The 24,109-nt window shown below is 42.1% G+C and overlaps 1 protein-coding gene across 4 annotated transcripts in view; it reads left to right on the top strand.

Annotated features, from left to right (window-relative positions):
• Window positions 1-24,109, top strand: part of PHLDB2 (pleckstrin homology like domain family B member 2) — a 483,232-nt gene that overhangs the window by 258,294 nt on the left and 200,829 nt on the right. For 3 of the 4 annotated variants that reach the window (XM_069204939.1, XM_069204937.1, XM_069204936.1), the window contains one exon: window positions 23,669-23,797. The exons of the other annotated variant lie outside the window; for it this stretch is intronic. In XM_069204939.1, coding sequence (XP_069061040.1) covers window positions 23,669-23,797 — 129 coding nt within the window. The remainder of the gene's footprint in view (window positions 1-23,668; window positions 23,798-24,109) is intronic. 4 annotated transcript variants of the gene reach the window in all.

Below are 24,109 nucleotides of genomic sequence, written 5' to 3'. Positions count from 1 at the left end.
GAGCAAACGCCACCAGAATCTGTACATACGACTCATCCTCCGTGGTAGCTATTACAGTTACCAAATTTTTAGCGGAGGCCTGGTACATCCGGCGTAGGCTTATTGTTTCAAAGGGCATGTGAGCCATCCTGACATTAGTCGACAGAATGAGTCTCAACTGTTATTTTTTAGTAGTATCAGTAGGAATTTTTTAGCAGGAACTTGTTGCCCCCTATATGAGGATTGACGAGGGCCAGGTCTTACGGGAAAATAATTGCACACATTGGTATGTTAGACAGAATTTTATATCCTAGCTTTTATCCTTTTTCTCTTAACATTTTTAGCTATATCTTATTTATTGTACTTTTTATCTACAATCAAATACTTAGTCTTGTTGATCTTATTTTTTATACTGTCCTGATTATTACTGTTTTTATATTGTTATTTTGTTTTTTTTAACAAATACTATTTATCATGTATGATTGTTATCTTTGTTACTCTAAATGGTCTAGATCTCTAGACCGAATTAACTCAAATAAAATTAAAATAAAACCTAGGGGTTCCAAGTGACATCAATTGTACAACATGAGCAAATCTCGATGTGTCTATTATATCACTTGGAACTCGAAGTTAGAAAGCATTCCTGAGTCATGGAGGACCCACGTAAAACTTGGCCTGACTTCTGCCAGCCCCACTTAAGCCCACAGGCTTCTTAAACTATGACTTTTTGCATAATCCATAGCAAGATAGTGATCAAACATCTGTTGATTTTGTTTATGTCAAGCATTGACTTATATTTAGGTCTGTGTATACTACAAATGTGGGTGTTACATTACAATATGTAAGCATTGCTCTGAAGCCTTTAATTATTATAACTATGTATATCCCAATTATATTTTATATTGCTGCCCATTTCTGCAACATCATCCCTACAAATACTGTGCCATTCCTCAGTGACAACAAAACTACAAATAGCTAAAGAAATACAAACTGTGTGTCAGAGAGAGGGAGTACGCATTTTGCATGTGGAGGTCATCATCAGTGGAAGAGCTTTGCAGGCTTCAGGCAATGATACTTCACTGCTAAAAGCAGGAATAAGTAAAGATGAGGAAGAGGATGAGAAAAATAGGAAGTAAAAGGAGGAAGGAGTAGAACACTTCTTATAAATATTTTTATGACATTCCCTAGCAATTTCTGAAAAGGTAAATGTAGGAGGTTGGCCTGGCTTATAGTGGGTACCTTGTGGTACTTACACCCTGTGCCAGGTCCAGTTATCCCTTATTAGTAGAATAGAGGTGTTTCTAGCAGCTTAGGCTGATAGAAGGTAGCTATTGTAAGGCAGCTTAGGCTGAACTAGGAGACATGCAAAGCTCCTACTATACCACTTATATCATATAGAACTATATCATAGGAAAACACAATACTCAGTTACTAAAAATAAAGGTACTTTATTTTAGTGACAATATGCCAAAAGTATCTCAGAGGATACCCTCACTTAGGAGGTAAGTAATATACACACAATATATGTACACAAACCCAAAACAGGTAAGTAACAGCAAGAAAAGTAGTGCAAACAATGTAGAATCACAATAGGATGCAATAGGTAGACATAGGTCTAGGGGCAACACAAACCATATACTCCAAAAGTGGAATGCGTATCACAAATGGACCCCAGACCTATGGGAGGTTGTAGAGGGTCGCTGGGACTGTGAGAAAACATTAAGGCTGTCCAAAATACCCCAGCCCAAGACCCTGAAAAGTAGGAGTAAAGTTACCTTACTACCCCAGAAAGACAGAATAGTTGTGATAGGGGATTCTGCAAGAACCACAAGCACCAGCAAAACACTGAAGACGGATTCCTGGACCTGAGGACCTGTAAAGGAAGGGGACCATGTCGAAGAGTCACAAAAGTGTCCAGGGGGGGCAGGAGCCCACTAAACCCCGGATAAAGGTGCAAAAGGGCTGCCTCTGGGTGGAAGAAGCTGAAGATTCTGCAACAACGAAAAGGGCTAGGAACTTCTCCTTTGGATGGAAGATGTCCTACGGCGTGCTGGAGGTTGCAGAAGTGTTTCCAGGCAGAAATACTGCAAACAAGCCTTGCTAGCTGCAAGAGTCATGGTTGAGGATTTTGGGTGCTGCTGGGGACCAGGAAAGACCAGGATATCGCCCCTTAGAGGAGGAGACAGAGGGGGTGTTCAGCAACTCAGAGAGCCCCCATAGAAGCAGACAGCACCCGCAGAAGTACCAGAACAGGCACTTAGAAGATCTGAGGACTGCGGTCGACTCCGAGTCACAAAGGAGGATCCCACGACGTCGGGGTCCAACTCAGCGAGTTGGGCAACAAAGGACAGAGTGCTGGGGACCCAGGCTAGGCTGTGCACAAAGGAAGTCCTGGAAAAGTGCACAGAAGCCGGAGCAGCTGCAAATCATGCAGTACACAGGTTTGCTGTCTGGTGTGGGGAGGCAAGGACTTACCTCCACCAAACTTGGACAGAAGGGCCACTGGACTGTGGGAGACACTTGGACCCAGCTCCTGTGTTCCAGGGACCACACTCGTCAAGATGAGAGGGGACCCAGAGGACCGGTGATGCAGAAGTTTGGTGCCTGCGTTGGCAGGGGGAAGATTCGGTCGACCCACGGGAGATTTCTTCTTGGCTTCCAGTGCACGGTGAAGGCAGACAGTCCTCAGAGCATACACCACCAGGAAACAGTCGAGAAATCCGGCAGGATGAGGCGCTACAATGTTGCTGGTAGTCGTCTTGCTACTTTGTTGCAGTTTTGCAGGCGTCCTGGAGCAGTCAGCGGTCGATCCTTGGCAGAAGTCAAAGAAGGAAGTGCAGAGGAACTCTGGTGAGCTCTTGCATTCGTTATTTGAGGAATAGCCCAGAGGAGAGACCCTAAATATCCAGAAAAGGAGGTTTGGCTACTAAGAAAGGAGGCTTGGCTACTGAAAGAGGTAAGCACCTATCAGGAGGGGTCTCTGACATCACCTGCTGGCACTGGCTACTCAGAGCAGTCCATTGTGCCCCAACACCTCGGAATCCAAGATGGCAGAGGTCTGGGACACACTGGAGGAGCTCTGGGCACCTCCCCTGGGAGTTACTGGTCAGGGGAGTGGTCACTCCCCTTTCCTTTGTCCAGTTTCGCGCCAGAGCAGGGCTGGGGGATCCCTGAACCGGTGTAGACTGGCTTATGCAGAGATGGGCACCATCTGTGCCCATCAAAGCATTTCCAGAGGCTGGGGGAGGCTACTCCTCCCCAGCCCTTTACAACTATTTCCAAAGGGAGAGGGTGTAACACCCTCTCTCAGAGGAAATCCTTTGTTCTGCCTTCCTGGGCCAGGGCTGCCTGGACCCCAGGGGGGCAGAAACCTGTCTGAGGGGTTGGCAGCAGCAGCAGCTGCAGTGGAAACCCCGGAAAGGCAGTTTGTCAGTACCCGGGTTCTGTCCTCGAGACCCGGGGGATCATGGAATTGTCCCCCCGATACCAGAATGGTATTGGGGGTGACAATTCCATGATCTTAGACATGTTACATGGCCATGTTCGGAGTTACCATTGTAGTGACCTATGTGAGGTGCACATGTGTAATGGTGTCCCCGCACTCACAAAGTTCGGGGAATTTGCCCTGAACAATGTGGGGGCACCTTGGCTAGTGCCAGGGCGCCCACACACTAAGTAACTTGGCACCTAACCGTCACCAAGTGAGGGTTAGACATATAGGTGACTTATAAGTTACTTATGTGCAGGGAGAAATGGCTGTGAAATAACGTGGATGTTATTTCACTCAGGCTGCAGTGGCAGTCCTGTGTAAGAATTGTCTGAGCTCCCTATGGGTGGCAAAAGAAATGCTGCAGCCCATAGGGATCTCCTGGAACCCCAATACCCTGGGTACCTAGGTACCATATACAAGGGAATTATATGGGTGTTCCAGTGTGCCAATGAGAATTGGTAAAATTAGTCACTAGCCTGTAGTGACAATTTTAGAAAGCAGAGAGAGCATAAACATTGAGGTTCTGGTTAGCAGAGCCTCAGTGATACAGTTAGGCACCACACAGGGAACACATACAGAGCAAACATTATGAGCACTGGGGTCCTGCCTAGCAGGATCCCAGTGACACATGGGCAAAAACAAACATACATACAGTGAAAAATGGGGGTAACATGCCAGGCAAGATGGTACTTTCCTAAAGTAAACATCTACTTAATACTTTTTAAAATGTTAAAATATGCATTCCAAAATTATTTAAACTGCTAACAAGCATATACATTATGAAAAAAATCATACTTAAAATATAAAATGCAAAAACACTCACAACCAAAAAACTAAAAAGGTCACAAATATGTTATGGAGCTATGAATTATTATTTTTTTTAATATATAAAGTTAGGTAATATAACACCTGACTACTAATAAATGCATGGTTTATTAAGGAAGCATTCATGTGTGCAGTTTGACATGAAATTCAGATTTGAATTTTAACAATAATTTAATATCAGGAATCCAGTAAATTAACAACAATACTTTCAGGCGGATAGTCTGAGCCAACAAGATATTTTCCCACATATTCGCTGATGCCTGGTCTAGCATCTGCTTGGCAAAAATTCTTGGTTATCTTGTTTGGTATTTTTCATATGCAGTTCTCAGGTTTTGTTTGGGTTTGTTATTTTGGATGTGATGTTGTTGTGCCGGTGAATTTATTTAAAATGACTCTATGGTAGTGTTCTGTGTTTCTCACTGAGTATTGAAGGCCTGTTCATGAATTTCATAAATATTTGCTGATGGTTAGTATGGCTGGGCTGGTAGCAGAATTAAATAGGAATCTTATGGTTCTGTTTGTTGTTTGTTGTCATGAGGTTATTTCCATCTTGGGCTGAGGTGATTATTTTCTTTCTCCTGTAGTACTTGAATTTGTCACATAAAAAGGTGGTAAGGCCATGTGTCTGTGGGCATGATATCTTCAAGTGTACACAAACAACAAGGTGATGGATGGAATGCTTAAATTAATCTCAGCCACAGGCAATTGCCTAGGACCGCATCCCTATCCATAGTTTTTTTGCCAACTATGCCACCCTAGGTTTGACCCAGCCCTATGCAAATCAGTCTTGACCGTGGCCCTTATGAGAATAGTCCAGCCCGAACTGCCAGGCCAGGTCCTCCCTGAACGGCAACACAAGCAATCCAACTGGTTTCACCCTAGTTAGGGCTCTTCAGCCACGTATAGCTGGGTTTCAGTGGCACAGTGAGCCCGGGACCCACATCTGGTCAATCCCGGCATAATTATGGCAGCAAACGCAAAAACAACAAGGTGAGGGATGAAATGCTTAAATTAATCTCACACCCTGGCGATTGCTCAGGGCCACATCCCAATCCATTGTTTTGTTTTGCCCACCATGCCACCTTAGTTAGGACTTAGCCATATGCAAATCAGTCTGGACCCTGCTACTCATGGGAATAGTGTAGCACAAACTGCCAAGCCAGGTCCTCCATGAACCAAAATACAAGCAACCTAGGACAGGTTTGCAAAAGGTAGGGCTCTTCAGCCACGTATAGCTTAGTTCTAGTGGCACAGTGAGCCCGAGACCCACATCTGGGCATACCCGATACACTTAAAGCAGCAAATGCATAAACAACAAAGTGACGGATGGAGTGCTTGAATTAATCTCAGCCATTGGCAATTGCTCTGGCCGCAACCCAAACCATCGTTTTTTTTAACCCACCATGCCACCTCAGTTTGGACCCCACCATATACAAATCAGTCTGGACCCTGCGCTTCATGGGAACAGTCCCACCCGAACTGCCAGGCCAGGTCCTCCCTAAACCGGGGCAAGTCCTGTCCTCACCGTGTACGACATACTTGTAGGAAATTACTATTTATGGAACTTGACCACGGAGTAAGAGTAACTTTCAACATATTGGATTTAAATTCAACAGTGCAGGATTGCAGTGGACTTCAAGTTATGTTTAGCTCAGAGAATTCTAACATATTTCTCCTATTAAGAAAATCTTCTGCAACAGCTGTTACCAGTGTGTAGGAGAAGGAAGTGTTCTTTTGTCCTGATCATATTCAGGTCTCAACATAAGATCTATTCCTGTCACTGGCTTGCTTCTGTCTTTATCTAGGACACTTGTTGATAGTGAACATAGGAAATCTATTTTGAAACTTAGTGTATTTAAACTTTGGGAGTGTCAGGAAGGAAATTGTGAGTGATCTTTGGGTTATTTTGCCCTAGCTGTACATCATTAATTAGTATGTGCACATTTTCCAATTACTATAATTATTATACTATAATTATTATAATTAGTACTTTCTTTTCTAACACTTTCTTTACAATCATTTTGAGTGTGTGCAATCTCACATTTCTGGAAGGGGAATTCTAGCGTCTGATTTTCTAAACAATTTTTCCACTAGGGTTACTATTGTTCGGCATCCCTCTTCTTTGTAGAGCTCCATTCAGTGGCAGAACTCTTGTAAACGTCTTCCTTCTCCTTGTATGTACCTCAAAGAGTAGCTGATCTCTGTGCCTTACATTACAATTCTGTATACCATGGGATAATATTTTGTGCAAACTTACAGTGGGATGATTAAAATCATCTTTGCGGTGGATTGGTGAGGAAGTACAAAAACAGAATGGGCCTGGTTCACAAAGATTAGTTTATGCGGAGGTGTGACTTACTCTTCGACTACTCCTAGTTTACACATGAACTTCAGGTGTTAGCCATTTGTGCTTTTGGCCTACTCCTGGCCGCACCTGGAAATGAGATTCAAGCCATGAGAATCTTTCTGAATAGGGCCTGAGAAATTTAAATTTCCCAGTGATATGAATTCAGGTGAAATCGTTTTTGGCATAAGATGGGGATAAAATCTGTTAGGCTGGAACTGTTTTACCATGTTCAGGTTTGCTAATTAGGTTGCATTGTACCAGACAGCAAAGCTATCTAGTCTGTTAAAGACATCTTAGGGGCGTTCAGAAAGTTGACCTAGGAATGCATTTTGCCCATTGCTTGCCATTGGCTCTGTGATTTGCAACTCACACTTTTTGTTTTACATTGTCTGGCTGTATTTACTTTAGGCTGGCCAGCTTGAGTTTGGTTCTTCCCTTGCCAAAACCTTATTCACAGAATCCTTATGAGTGGTCCCTTCCTGTAAACAGGGCTGTAAATTGTGTTCTTATCTTGTCACATTTGCTGTACATTCAAAGACAGGTCAAAATCCAGGAGCTGTATTCCAAGAGTGCTTGTTTACCTTTCTTTCTCTGACTTCAAAGTGAGAGGATTTGTCTGAAAATCTTGCTGGATTGTGGGGGTACAAAAGAGTGTTCCTGTAGCAGACAATAACATTAAATGAACTAAGTATTTCAGAATACATCACAATTATGAACGCACAAATGACACACTTTTTTGTTATTTCTGAAGCCAGTTGGAAACAAATACTTTAGTGTGATCAGAAGGAATCATTAAACTAGGTGATGCAATTTCCACACTTTTTTGTCTGTGCACTGTATACTTTTGTTAGTAAAAATGTATGTCTATGCAAATGTAATGATAATTTCAATAAAAAAGTTATTGTCTCTAATGGCACTGAGCTAGCACACTATGAATACTCCACTCTATGCCACTGCACTCTACTGTGCATCACTCCACTCCACACCACTGCACTCTACTCTGCACTACTCCATGCCACTGCAGTCTGCACCACTCCACTCTACGCCACTGCACTCTACTCCACTTCACGCTATCTCTCACTACTCTACACTATACTACTCTACGGCAAAGCGGTCTTCGCCACTCTACATCACTGCACTTTTTGACACTGCACTCCAGTCTGGGCCACACCAATGTTCTCTGCACAACTCTTTAATGTATGCTGCTGTGCTCTACGACACTCTGCAACACTGCACTGTATGCCACAGCATTCTAAGCCAATACCCTCTATATTAATGCAATTTACTGTGTAAGACTCAACTCTATGCACCTGCACTCTACTCCAATCCACTGTGTGCCACTCTAATCTACACTGCACCACTGCACTCTATGCCACTGCACTGTACACCACTTTACTCTAAGCCATTACACTCAATGACACTGCACTTTACGCCAATGCAGTCTCCACAACTGCAATCTATGTCACTGTACTCTGTCATTGCATTCTACTCCGCACCACTGTACTCTGTGACCACTGCTCTGTATGCCATTCCCCTCCGCTCTTTTCCACTGCGCTCTGACACTCTATTCTGCAACTCTGCACTTTCTGCCACTCTACTCTGCACTACTCCACTCTACACCACTGCATTCTATGCTGCTGCACTGTATGGCACTATACTCTACACCACTCTATGCTACTCTGCACCACTCTACGCCACTGCACTTTATACCACTCGTCTCTACTCTCCAGCTCTGCCTTCTGCATCACTCAATTCTACGCCACTCCACCCTGCACAACTCTAATCAGTTCTACTCTACGCCACTGCACCATATACCACTCTAATCTGTGACACTCTAATCTGCACCAATGTATGCTGCAACACTCCACTCTGAGCTGCTGCATTGTAAGCAACTGAATTCAGTGCCACTGCACTTTACACCACTTAACTCTGTTACACTCCACGTCATTGCACTCTACACCAGTCCACTCTACTCTATGCCACTCTACGCTACTCCACACAATGCCACTCCAATGCACGACTCGCTACAACTCCATTCTACAATACTCTCCTCCACTCTTCACCATTCTACTCTATGACACTTCATGCCACTCTACTCTATTCCACTAACTTTTAGCCATGCTGAACATCAGCCACGCTGGTGTACTACATGGCTAAAATACATTTGCAAAGCCAATACCTCTTGCATATGCAAGACATATTGGCTTTGAAAATGCTTGTAATTAAAATGAGGCTGGTAACACCAGCTGTTACTGTCCTCATTGGGTTGATGAGATAAACAGGACCACTGCAGATCTTTTTACATGCAGATCTTTTTATATGGATGAAAGTCAGTTGAATAGGGGCATATTTATGAGATTGTGAAAAAATTTGAAGTAATGGTTATACAAAAAAAGGCAATAATGGAATTTCACAATTTTAGCAATCATCCTTAGTGAGATATTGTGTTAACTACTTTTGTATCAGGAAATCAGTCACAAGGGATGGCCAGCATCATCCATTATTGTTGTGCCATAATTTGAGTTTATTTTTCAGTTACCACATTAAGAAGAAAAAATAACACATTATGGATCACGTTTGCTTAATTCATAAGGCGAAACAAAATATACTATTATGACGAACATTTGAAATGAAGAAACCGTACACAGTGCACCATTCTACAAAAGCAAAGTGCCTAAAATTCATCCCGAATAATTAGAAGGATCAAAAGAAATTATCATTACTATTTATTTAGTGACTATTTTGATGTTCACTTTGTCCTGTACTGTCTGCCCTCTCTTCTCCCGCAGGTTCACATTTGAATTCTGCCAACATTTCTGTGGTGAGAATTCCTTCCCTGTACTCAAGTGGGTGCTAAACATAGTAGTTCTGCTTTTCACATTACTGGGTTTGTTATGCAGTCCAGTGTTGGCAGAATCATTTCCCTATTAGAGCACACCATTCATCCTTCAGTCTGAGCTGTGAGGAAACCAACTTGTACTTCCGATTTGGCTGATACAGTGACCTGTGCTGCACGAAAGATGTGTCTTTTTTTTATCAACATCGTTATTAAAAGAAAAAAAGACACCTCTTAAAAAGCAGAGCTCTGAACATTGCATTTTTGGCTCGGTTAGCTCACAGGGTGATTTCATTTTTATGACTACAAATAAAATTGAACAATTGCCCCAGAAATCATCTCTAGTAGAATTCCTCCAGAACTGGAGTAGGTATTCTTGGATACCCAGGCAGAAGTGCTTATAGTGTCTTTCTATAGTCTGCTGATTTGTGGAAACTTACAGTGCTGTGTACTATGTGGCCTTTCCAATAGTAGACCACTGTCATCACCTCGTTATTGAGTCCCACCCATGATCTGCAGTGCTTAATTTGTAAATAAAAAGGTGCCGGTGCCCAAAGCCCTCCTCGTAAACACGCGTGGCTGCTGCAATTAAATGGTGTGAACACGGAATACTGAGGCAGCATAATCCTGAAGCCATCTCTGGCTTTTTCAACCCATTTACAGCCACTCCCTGCCCCTTCAGCTCTCTCTAGCAGCTTTCTACTTTCCTCATTTGTGACTCTTTTTCGTTTTTCCCTTTTTCCGTCTTTCCCCTATGTGTCTTTTGCTCACAGCAAATGCTTGAGGCAGAAGAATAAGCCCCGGCCCTAAAAAGTAAGTGGCGGAGCTCAGCACCGGAAGCAACAAGCACAAATTAAGCACTGGTTGATCTGAAATCGTTTGTCAATGGATGTGGAACAGTTTTTTCATTGATGCACACACCAGACGTTCATGCCCAATGGTCTAAAAGGTTTTTGAGCTCATTTGAATTAAGTTTATCATTTCTACGTCTTTCAGACCCCACCATCGGATCAACTCTGTTCATGTTACCAGCAATCTCAAGCAGGTTCCGTAGCCAAGTCATAATTTCTGTGATTTTTAGCGAAAGATGCACCTTGCAAAAAAATATTTCCCACCAGTTCCTCAAGTGGATACATAATTGGCAGATGTGGTTAGCCAATCCTCAGTACACCCTCAGGGGGCTGCCCTGGCAACTTAGTTGAAAAAATAATTGAAATGGAGGTAAAATTAGCTCATGCTGTGATAACTTTATGTTATGTCCCAACATCTATCTCCTATTCTGCACAGTCATTGATTAAGGGCTTTCAGTCTCAGGTTCATCTTTTAATGAAACAGCACGAACACTGTCATATCTTAGGAGATAGGGAGCAGAAGGTTTTGTTTTTTGTCTGAATTTCCCTTTTGATGGTTACAGCTCTACGTCAGTGACGGTCAATCAGTCAGCTTCGATGAGTACCACTTGCCTTTCAGTTCAAATTCTACTATTTGTGTCGTCCATACGTGCCTACATTTACTTGCTTCGCATTAGTAATGGAGTTTAATTACTCCATGCATACCAACTTGTTCGCTTCATTCAGGTTCTTGATTTCTCTCTGGCCCAGACCTCCTTGTGCTTCTTCAAGCTTTTCAAAGCTCCACCTGTCTCACTCCCTACTTACGTAATAATCTCCTGATTTCAGTCCGTTCTGCTTCTACTTTTTCTAGTTTGGGGAAACTACTGATTGAGCATCTGATGACTTTAAACAGTGAAAATACTCTTGTACCTATGCAGATACCTCGTTCTCATTATGTATTATGTATTGTCCTATTTTTATTTAACTGTGTAACGTGCCTTGAATAAAGGTGCAAAAATATTATTATTATTATTGGTAACAACAACAATAATACTAATAGTGATGATGACGATGATAACAACATCACTAATAATAGTAAAAAAAATAAAGAGCGGCACATTAACCCCTTCGCTGCCAGGCCTGTTCCCCCTCAGGTGCCAGGCCTTTTTTGGGCTATTTGGGGCAGTTCATGCTTAGGCCCTCATAACTTTTTGTCCATGTAAGCTACCCACGCCAAATTTGATCCTTTTTTTTCAACACCCTAGGGATTCTGGAGGTACCCAGAGTTTGTGGATTCCCCTGGAGTAGAGCAAGAAATTAGCCAAAATACAGCAACAATTTCGTTTTTAAAAAAAATAATGGGGAAAAAAGGGCTGCAGAAGAAATCATATGTTTTTTCCCCCCAGAAAATGGCATCAACAAAGGGTGTGCAGTGCTCAAATAACCAACTTCCCAGCTTTCAGAAACAGGCAGACTTGAATCAGAAAACCACATTTTTCAACACAATTTTGGCATTTTACTCAGACATACCCAATTTTTGCTATTTTCTGAAACGTAGACAGAATTCTGAATCCAGCAAGGGGTCATTTGTGTAGATCCTTCAAGGTTTTCCCACAGAAACTAACAGCTAAAATAAAATAACAAATAATGAAATTGAGGTTAAAAAAGAGCCATTTCTGTCCACGTTTTCTTCTATAGCATTTTCCAGCAGTGGCAGATTTTTTAAAGCAATGTACCGTTATGTCTGCTCGACTCTTCTGGTTGCAGGGATATATAGGGCTTGTAGGTTCATTAAGTATCAAAGGAGCTGCACCTTGCAATGGGTTTTAATTGTGATACCAGGTATACAGCAAATAATTTGGTGAAATATAAGGAGTGAAAGATAGATATCAAGGAAACCTTTGTATTTCCAAAATGGGCACAAGATAAGGTGTTGAGAAGCAGTAGTTATTTGCACATCTCGGAATTCCGGGGCCCCCATACTAGCAAGTGAATTACAGGGCATTTCTCAAATAGACGTCTTTTTCACACACTGTCTTACAATGTAGAGAAAGACAAGGGGTAATAACACTTGTTCTTCTATTCTGTGTTCCCCCATGACTCCCGATAAAAAATGGTACCTCACTTGTGTGGATAGGTCTAATGCCCGCGACAGGAAACCCAACATGGACACATCACATTTTCCCAAAGAAAACTGACCTGTTTTTTGCAAAGTGCCTAGCTGTGGATTTTGGCCTCTAGCTCATCCGGCACCTAGGAAAACCTAGCAAAACTGGACATTTCTGAAAACTAGACACCTCGGGGAACCCAGGATGGGGTGACTTGTGGTGCTCTCACCAGGTTCTGTTACCCAGAATCCTTAGCAAACCTTAAGATTTGGCAAATAACACTTTTTCCTCACATTTTGGTGCTGCAAAGTTGTGGAACCTGAGGGAAGCGATAAACTTCCTTCTACCCAGCGTTTCCCAGGTCTCCCGATAAAAAAGATACCTCACTTGTGTGGGTAGGTCTAGTGCCTATGACAAGAATGCCCCAAAACACTACGTGGACACATCAAAATTATCAAAATCAAAACTGTTTTTGCGGGGGTGGAGGTGGGGGGAGGGAGTTCCCGAATCCTCAGCAAACCTCAAATTTAGCTAAAAAAATCAAATTTTTCACACATTTCTGTGTGGGATCACAGCATTGGCACAAATTTCCTACCACCCAAAGTTCCCCTCAGTCTCCCGATAAAAATGATACCTTACTTGTGTAGGTGGGCCAAGTGCCTGTGACAGGGAAGAGCCAAAAACATGTTGAAAATGAGGAGGAACCAAAGCGGGTACAAAAGGGCAGTTTGGAAAAAAATGTTTTTAGACTGACAAGTGGGGCATAACTTTTATTGGTATAGATGCGACAATGCTGGGTGGTAGGAATTGTTGGGATTGCTGCAGATTCCGGAAGGTTCAATCACAAAAATGTTCGAAAAATGTGTGATTTCAAGCAAAGTTGGAGGTTTGCAGGGTATTGTGGGTATGAAAATGGTGCGGGGTGCATGTGATGCACACCACCCTGGACTCACCCAGATGTTTAGTTTTCAGATGTGTCTAGGTCTCGCAGATTTTTCTACATGGCAGCGTCCCAAAGTCCAAAAAGTGCAGCCCTCACCATTGCAAGTGGGACGATTTTGAGAGTTAGACAAGCTGTCATCACCCAAATGTAACCAAAACCCCAAATAATAATCAAATGTTCTCTTGCTTGCCGTGGGATAATATATTTTAGTGTGCCGGGGAGAGCTGAAAGACTGTTACCCCCTTCAGTTGGAGTGGGGACATAACCATGACTGTACTGGTTGGTATCCACCACTACACTATTTGTTTTTTAATTCCCGGGCATCAAGTAGGCTTTCTGCCCACCCCCCCCCGGGAGTGGATCAGGGGTGATTGCCCCATCTGCCCACCGCTGGGCAGAACAACCTTTTCCCCATTTATTTGTGATGGAGGTATGTCATACCCCCACCCTCTTTTTTTCTGGTGAGCTTTCTGCCACCTTTGGGGCAGATGGGCCTTACAAAAGTAGGCCGACCTGCCCCCAAGGGGGGTAGAAATGTCCAACAGTAATGTGCCCCCATGGGGAGCGACCCTTGCCCAAAGGGCTGCCCCCCAAACAAAACACACATACACACACACACCAATCCCTGGTGCCTAAGTGGTTTCAACACCCACCCCTGGGGTCAGATAGGCCTAATAGAAATAGGATGATCTGTGGCCTAAAATAAAATTGCCCCCAGGGGAGCGACCCTTGCCTAAGGGTCGCTCGCAGTCTGTAAAATATATATATATTTTTAATCCCTAGTGCCTAGTGGTTTCTGCCCCCCTTGGGGGCAGATTGGCCTAATTAAAATAGGCCAATCTGCCCCCGGGGGGCAGAAATGGCCTAAAAACAAGTTGCTCCCCAGGGGAAAGACCTTTACCTAAGGGGTGAAAAACCAGAAAAAAATGATCCCTAGTGTCTTGTGGGTTCTGGCCCCCCGGGGGCAGATCGGTCTAATTAAAATAGGCCAATGTGCCCCCGGGGGGGCAGAAAAGGCCTGATAATTAATTGCCCCCCCTGGGGAGCAGCCATTTCAAAGGGGCCGCTCCCCTTATACATAAATACAAATAAACAAAACAAAAAGCAAAGTCCCTGGTGTCTAGTGGGCATTTCTGCAGCCCGATTGCTTCAAGATCGGGCTGCAGAAATGCTCAAAGAGACATGAAAGGAAATGCCTTTCCTTTCCTTTCATGCCTCTGCCTGCCGGCAACCGTGGCCAAGGGCGAGACCAGCTCGTCCAGGGCACCCGAGGGGTTAAAATTTACAGGGCTTAGTGCTGCTCTCTGTGATTTAAATTGAGAAAATCCATCATAATTTTCCAGTTCTGTCTTAGGTCTGGTTTCTCATGACAGAGCTAACTCCTTCAGTGGTGCGTTTTCTTGAGCACAGTATAAAGTTTCTCCTCACATGGATAAGTGGCTAATCTCTGCTGTACCTGTCTCCAGTGCTGTGTACCATGGACATTGCTTTGCTATAGTCTTGAGCTCCACAGAATTCAGTGAAGAAATAAGATATCTAAATCCAGACATTGCAGTTTCTCAGACTTTTACGAAAATGCAGGAACAATATTCCTGCAAAACACAAAGCACTTATTTTGCACTAGTGTCTACCTTTCCCTTTAGACTACATGGAAGTAGCAGCCTTAAGAACAGCTGCAAGTATTTGGACATAAGACAACATCCACATGAACTATTCCGTGTGCTAGAGCACACCTCAAGCTGTTGGCAGGACAGGCAAGTAATTAAGTGGGATTGTGTTTAGACACTCTTTGAACATATTCATTTGCAGACAGGAGCATCATTAGGCACAATTCTTTCCTTTTACTAGCATCTGATGCAGTAAGAAAGGGTTGTGAGCAACTCTGTAAGATCGCAGGAGTTGTGACCAAATAAGCAGATGTCCCATTCTTAGTCTCTAAGGTAGGTATAGGACATTCATTAGCTGCTTTGGTTTTTCTCCCACCAGGTGAACAGACTCATGTTCATATCAAGGACCAATAATGCGGCCATCAGATGGTGAAATGAGGAAAGTCTCTACGGATCATATAATGGGCAATGTGTGCATGGGCAGAAACAAAATCTTTTAGTCAATCAGCAGCGTATCTTTTGGAAAAAAGAAGATGGATTTGCAGATCGGCTCAGGAGGCCCTTCACCTCATGTTTCATCCATATATATTTCAACAATGAATTCATAATGTGGTGGACCTGCCAAGTATTGACCAATTTTCTGATGCACTGCTCCCAAGATTTCACTCTGAAACTGCATCTTCAAGAGCCTGGAAGGTGAATGCCCTGTTATGTATATGATCCTATAGCCTGCCCTGTGTATTCCATCTAGTTGCTTTGTTGTCAAGGGTGAAGTAAATGTAGAAGTTATAAACCCTGATCAAATCTCGGACACCATTTATTTTCCTGATGTTGGTTTCTCCTGATTCAGGTTTTTTTCTGTGTGACTCTCTCTAAATTTTCAACTCTCTTTTTCAGGCAACTTAGTGAGGTGGCTTTGAATGGTGGTTCATAAGTTTTAAGAATAGCTTTGGAAAAGTAGTGTGCTTCAAAATGATGGCATGGCAACCATGGTTGTCCCTAGCCAGTCACTTTGGCTGGCTTTTCTGCGCCATATGTACCCTGCAGCGATGCACCGGGACCAACCGCACTCCTCGCACACATTTTGGCCATGTGCAGATTGGGGTTAGTACAGTAAGGTATGGTAACAACAATATTTTATGTTAAAAAATCATAGCAACCCATTGGAAAAAAACAAGGGTTAAAAGTGACATTATAGTTAGGTCTGTTAATAATATCTTACTTTCAAAAAAACTAAGGTTGAAGTGAAGTTATAGTTAGGTGAAAAAGTCTCTTAGAGCATAACATTTTATACTACAAAGAGCACTGGAATTCACCAGTTACAAATAACTAAAGTAACTACAACTCAGAACATGAAATAACTACAACTCGCCCTCATCCATGCATATTACATCACTGTCACATGACATGTTCAATGATATCATTGATAACATCACTGATGGCATCTGTAATGAAATCCACTGGGAGGGTAATTTTGCCCGCTCAATCCTACACAGTGCTCTGCCATAAGTCCACTCCTCTGACCCTCCTCCTTGTATGGAGCATTGTTATGGTACTGATTCACAAGGAGAGGATTCTGTGATTAAAAGTATTCATTAAAAGTGCCCAGCAACACACTTTCTGGTGGATCTAACTCTAGATTCTTCACTGCCCACCCAGCTCCCCAGTCTGGGGAGTGGACTTTTGGGAATAATAAAACCTCAGGTTAGTTTTTGCACACCCTCATTGCAAACTTAGAGCCATATTTATGCCAAAGTAACGCAGCCCAGCAAGGCATTTTGAGTTGATGTGCTGCATGACAGGGAAAGGGCAGGAATGCGTTGTATTTAAAATAATACGTTGCACTTCTGCCTTTCTCCATGTACTGGCGCATGGATCCAATGCAGGCACCCTTGCACCATGGTGCAAGGATGCCTCCATTGTAGGGAGGATTGCTTTTGTGCAGGAAGCAATCCCCTGAGGCTCATTCCCAAAATGCAGCACACATAGAAAGAGGAAGTAACAAGGAGAAATAAATATATTTTGCCTCATTATGCGTCCTCTGGGAAGGCGTAGCATTGTGGCACATTCCCAGGAATCCCAATTCTGGTAAATCTGGGAATGAATAAAAATCCATGGGAGTTGTGTGAGAACACCCACTCAACATCCACATAATGCCTTACCAGGGCAGAGTAATGCAACTCAGCGATTTGCGCTGCCTTGCATTACTACAGATTTATGAAGAAATGCAAGTCCACATTAAGGTGGCCTTGCGTGGCTTTGTAAATCTGCCTTCACGAGTTGCGTCATGCATGCACCACACCATGTAGCATCAATCTTTCCAGCTATATACTGTTATTAAAGGTGTGGTATAATCAGGAAATAATTAATGTCAGCGCCCTGGGCTGGGGCCTGTATGCTGCTTTCTGTTGCCATATCAGTAAGTAGGCAAGACCCTTGATGACAGAGGTCGATGACATCACCTGCCAACACGCAAAAGCTATGACAGGAGTTCCTGGATCCATTCTGGCACCGGGGAAGATGAGGAATCTAGAGTTAGAGAGAGTATTCACCAGAAGAGGCAATACTGAAAGTAAGTAGTTAGTTAGTATCACCTTCACTGTGGAAAATGCTGATTCGGTCTAGGGAAATGAGCAAACAGTTCTTTTTGTTAACTCTCATCAATGCCAGAAAGTAACACTTCAACACTCTTGGACAATAGGATAATGTAATGAACTTGGTACTTTCTCTCTAAGGAAAAGAAAAAGTGAAGACTGAAAATGCATGAGTTACATTAGCCACTGTTTTTTACTCTGGATAACATTCTAGGTCAAATCTATTTTGCTTGCAACACCCCAAAAAGAATAGTTCACTGCAGGTTACTATGCCATATCATGCTCCCAGAATAGTTTAAAGTAGTTCTGATTGATTCACATTTTGGCCCTTCCTTTTGTCTCTATGAGCTGTCTTAATATAGATCACAAGCTTCCTAAGTCCTAGAGGCTGAGACTGCATCCCAACATGACAGAAATGTTGCATGTATTCCCGTTCTGAAGACATGCAGCTAAGCAGTTTGGGCTGGACTGTGCCATTTAGGCCAGGATAAAGACATATTTACACAAGGTTGGTCCCTGCCATTAATCACACGGACAAGCTAAAAACAATGGAACGGAAAGCAACAAGAGCATTATAGTGGATTTCCAATTGGAACCATTTAGCACCAATGATGAAACTTCTCTGCAGCGTCCACTGAAGTGAGGCATGTATACAGCCATTCAAACGAAAAGCAGGCACATGCTAATTACCTTACAAGGTAACATGAGCATATGGTTGAACCCTAATGTGTATCTTAAGATATTATTGGATAATATAAGGGTCAGCCATGGGAAAAGAGGGAAATAATTATTTCCATGCACAGCTATAGATGCCAGGGATCAACAATGTGATAGAATATAATAATACGTGTTCACACCATGCTGGATGTTCTGTTTACTATGTATTAAACATAGAATTTCTCGTTGCTTTGCTATGTCTTAGCATGAGTTTTGGTCAAGCTTCATAACGCATGCCTTCGATATCTTGGTCATGAATTGATAACGCTAATTATAGTAATTGACTGAGTTAGTGAGAATGGCCAGTAATACTGTGCATTCTGTGGAGTGAACCAATTTGTACTGGGGGCAGGGATTCAGTTAATGGATGAGGGAACACTGCAGTAGAGATGTTGTATTCGAAAATTTCTACATTTGGGTAGGTTCTTCTGTGGAGGGAAGAGCCATTATTTTCACCTCCACGATCTGAGACGACTATCTACACTGATGTTAGAGTGAACGATCAATAGGTGCAGGAGACAGCTGAAGATTAATCCTACTGGCCTGTTCATGCTGTTGGTGGAAATTATACAATTAAAGTTGAGTGGAGCCTTTTCATGTCTATATTTGTGAATTATGAGAAAGCTTAAATTTACTACAAGCGTTCTGTCAAATAATTAATATTGCAGGATATGGTGATAACACGATCTGTGTTTCTGAGGTAGGCCACCAGGTTAACTATTGCATTCTGAACTGATTGAACAGTTGGCATTAACAGTGATCCAGATTAGGTAAAGTTGGTAAAATCCAGAGTTATCAGAGCTCCAATATTTGTAGTTTCCCCTATTTGGGGAAAAAGGTAAATGAAGCTGGGATGTTTCAGTTCTAAGAAACATGGCTTAACTGGATTGTTCTGTGAGAGACGTTCTGTATTCAGAGGAGTTCAGAGATTACAAATTTGTTTCTGAAGAAGAAGGGCAGGCTTAGACATGAGTCAAGTTTGTCATATTGGGCATGTAGGATGAATAGATGGAGTATTATTACCATATGTTTGTAAAGGCAAGTAAGGAATGTGAATGATAGGAAGTAGAGGATATAGAAAGGTATTGAAAATGTAATGGTCCATAGCAAAGTGTTGTGATCAAAAACACAAGGACACCGGTGAAGAACACAAATTCGCACACAATAAGTACTCCAAACAAAAGGTTCATATTTCTAACATAGTGAAATAAAGGAATACGTCCCATCTCTCCTTTAAAGCCTCCTTAGGAAAACCATCATAATGGATCTCACCACTAACATCAGATTACAATAAAATGGCCCCAACTCCTAGAAAACCATCCACCCAGGAAATCTATCCAAATCTGCAGTGAAGAACTTAAAACACAAACTGCTCAAAGAACTCCCAGAAACCCTCATTTCCGATCCCTCCTACAGTGCTAAAGTAGGCATACAAAAAACGGACCTGATATTTTACACACATTGACACACACAAAGGATAGCCCTCCATATAATTAGATTATATGTATCAAAAGCAATCAGAATCCTATATGAAACTTAGCTCACTATCTCACCTTCTAAGAGCTTCAGAGGTGAAGCTGTCATATCTGTCTACCAACATGGCAATATCTTGATCCAAGCAGCTGGACACAACCTACAATTATTCAACCTTCACTTCTTTGCACTCCCCAAGGCCCTTACTAGACCTAACCAGACACATACACCACATAACATAGAACCTGGACTCACTCAAGACACACAAACACAACATACTCTTCCCCACATCAACCAACTCCTCCACAATACTCCAAGACCCTGCCCTCATTCACCAGAACCATCACACAAAATACAACAAACCCCAAAGAAGGACACTCCATAAAGAAGGCACTGACAAGAACACAGATTACAGACAACACAGTACACCCCTTTCACGCATCTCATTCTTAAGTAACAACAATGAGACTCTATCCATCACTCAACATGCACCAGACCCAGATGAACCACATTATATAATTAATCATAGAACCTACTCTTCAAACTCAAATGGTGTAACCCACATCATACACCCAAATGATCCTCGATAAACAATTGTACACCAAACTAACTTAACCTCCACACACACATCTCCTCTACCTGCTTCAGCCATTACTTTCTCCTTCACTATGACTCTCTCCCTCTTTATAACACTCACCCACACTATTATCATCATACTCAGAGCACTCCAGCCCTATTGTAAACCCTGGCCCAAACACCCATCCCATCTCTTACATGCCTAACCATGCACAACAAAGAGAGACAATGACTCATACATAAAGAACATGGAAATCATCTCCTGAAATGATGCAATAAAATAGAATCTACCTAAACTGAGCTTGGCACTCATGACACCACAAGACACAGTCATCTCTCAATCAAAAAGATCACACCATACATGATGACCTTGAGTCCTTCATACTACACAACGAAAGATCTTGGACTAATATTTACACAACCGAGCAATAAACAGCAACCATTACCAACACTCTACCAATGCACACTTCTTCTGCCTCATGCTACTGTTAAATGACTAGCACAACTACAACACCGGGACCTCTTCAATTCCAAACCTATGGTACCCCATTGGGATCTATGATCACCACTAATGACACTACATACTAATCATCACCCTAATCCTAACAGTAACACTGTCCTGGAAGAGGTTAGCAATACCCTAGTGAGAATTGAAAACAACATTAAACACCTAGCAATGGAAATAAATAAAGACCATGGCAAACACACTACTACCTAACAGTACCCTGACCTTCATTAGCCAGACAATCAAAAAAACTTAACTCTTCCCAAGTGCTCAGAATTCAAAAAGCTCTAGACCAAAGCACCACTCAAAATAGTTAAAGATCCCCTGGACAACAGTGTCCTTGCATGCCCTCATACAGCGATCTCAACAAACAATCAAGAAAAATTAGCCAACCTCCTTGAGTCTAGCACAGGAAATTGGCATTACTCTCCTGACAGAAACATGGCTGAATGATTTTGTTTCACCACTTTTAGGCTTGTCCCCTTTTAAGTTCCCAATAATAAGCACTGATATGCAGGGAAGCAACGGAGGTGGGGTAGCAGCCATATACAGAAACACATTACAAATCAGCACTTTCAAAATACCTAGGAGTGGAAATTTCTGCAACAGGCTCAAATAATATCAGATCCCACATAATCTATCATCTTGCGAAAAAACAACAACATTTTTGTATACAACTAATAGACATCTTAACACAACAGTCCTTCTTTGAGACCAACAACATATTTTTAGGGGACATCAATACACATTGGAATGACACCAACAACACCCTAATATCTAACCTCTCTTGTTTCCTAGATAACAATGAACTAAGACAATACTGGAACAGCACGCCCATGGTAAGGGGGTCATGGTAGACCTTATGATTGCCAAAGCAGACACTTTGACATTCTACTCCATCCTACAAGCAGACTGGTCTGACCACCATATCATCTTCTTCTATCTTGCCTCACCTATACATAGACCCAAAGGGCAGTGTCATAGACCTAAATGCTGGGTAAGGGACATCAAAGAAATAGACACTTACAAGCTACCACACAAGATAAGTGCTAACTTACTACCAGCAAAGGGCAAACATATGTTAGAAGACCTAACTGCAGACAACATCATCAGAGTTACTCAACCATGTAGTACCTCTAAAATGACTTACAAATAATCCATCATGCATAAGGTTCAATGAAGAAATCAATAAAGAAAGAAGACATCTCAGATGAGCTGAGAGAAGATGGAGGCAAAACGTCTCAGCATCACACCTCACACATAGGTGCATATGCAACAAAAGAAACAAATACAAAAAAATCATTTTCAGAGATAAGATCAAGAGAATTGATCTATCTCTCACTGGCCACAGCTGCAACAACAAATCTACACCAAACACAGTCCAATAGTCCATACAAGTGACCACAGGAGACGGAGTACTCAGACACAACGACCCCCAACTTCTGAAAAACACAGCATCATGGCAAGAATTCTGAGACCTTACAGAACATGATTTCATTAGCGTCATTTCAGACCTAAACCCTGTATCCTACGTTGCCGACCCACTATCCTATACTAATCAAGGAACTCTGACTCCTCCTTGCACTCCTTTGGACTAAAATAATCAACACTTCATTATCTCAAGGGACAATCCCATACAGCCTGAAAGTATATCAGGTCACACCACTCCTCAAGAAACCAGGACCTGACTTGAACAATTTTTAGCCTTTAACAAACCTCCCATTCCTGGGAAAAACCAGCACAAAATGTGTACTGACACAGCTCAACCAACACATGAACAACTATGATCTACTTGACATCCTCAAGTCTGGTTTCAGAGCAGGATACAGCACCGAAACCACTATAATCAATGTCACATATGACATTTTCAAGACAATGGTCACAGCAACTCCTGCCTACTTATACTGCTGGGCATATAATCAGCATTTGACACAGTCATTCATGAAAGACTACTTAACACACTAAGAGCAAGCACAGATTTAGGAGGTGCAGTTCCTAACTTGTTCACCACTTAACTCAACTAGAAAATTAGCAAAACCGGAACATGCATGCTATGAAACATCTCCCATACACCAATGAGTCCCCCAAGGATCAACTGTGTTACATATTTCAATCAATCCCAACATGGAGCCAATGACCACGATTCAACAACACACCAAACTTTCTTACCACCTATACACAGATAACAAACAACTGTACCTGAAAATATTCTCCCTTGATGACCTCTTCCATCTCAATAAAACACTAAAGGAAGTTCAACACTGGCTAGCCATAACCACTTAAAATTCAACCCACTGAAGATGGAATTCCTGCTACTATCTTCTCCAGGGACCCCCCCCCCCAATCCAAGAATTGACCACTCACACCTCACTTATATGCCTTAAACTGTAGTACCCACATAATCAATTCTACAAAACCTCTAGGAATAACACTTGCCAAAAACTTGAACACAGTGACTCAGATACCTCAGGCGGAGAAACATGTACTGAATTTATTGATGAGGAAACATATGTTTAACTAAACATGTATAATATAATTCAATGGAACCCCTACCACAGGTTGATGATTTTCTCTATTGCATGAAACATGTATTTAACTGGCTATGACCCTATGTAAGCACTCTAACAGGTGGGAAGTTTCTCTTGTTCAGCTCTCTGATACCCTCTGGAAATGTATGCACTATAAAAAACTCTGAAATTAATTAATAAATGATGTAACAGGTATTCTGAATTAAAGTAAATGAAAAGTGTAATGATTAACATTATCATACACCTATGATTTTAAACTTTTGCTTCAGGTAATCCATATTTTGCTTTGTTTCTGTTAAAATATTAGGAAAAATTAAAGCTTGACGCCGAGAGGGAAAAACTAGAGAGGATTCATAAGCTTTACTTTGAGCAGAGGAACCAGCTTGACAATTGTCCAGAGTCCATGAGAGAACAACTTCAGCAGCAACTGAAGAGGGTTTGTAGTCCATTTTAAGACTTCCCAAACCAACCATTTTGGAGCCACAGTCTCATTTGTATTGATGATAACAGAGCATCAATAGATATGGTTTATTGTGTAAAAATATATTTGTTACAGGTAGCGGGCGCCTATCTTACTATATAAACAAAAACAACATTTCAAAAAAGGACATTACTTTTTCCATTATGTTGAATAGCATGTGTATGGGGATCTTTACTAGGACTGCTGGGGGTCCGATTTCAAGAGGGATTTTCAAAAGTAGTTGACTGTGTCAACAGCACTCTGAGGGTATAAAGTGGTTCTCAAAAC

Source organism: Pleurodeles waltl, chromosome 8 (genome assembly GCF_031143425.1).
Source record: "Pleurodeles waltl isolate 20211129_DDA chromosome 8, aPleWal1.hap1.20221129, whole genome shotgun sequence".
NCBI classification, from domain to species: Eukaryota; Metazoa; Chordata; class Amphibia; order Caudata; family Salamandridae; genus Pleurodeles; species Pleurodeles waltl.
The sequence above is the reverse complement of the archived record's forward strand: the minus strand, read 5'-3'. Positions and strand labels throughout refer to the sequence as shown.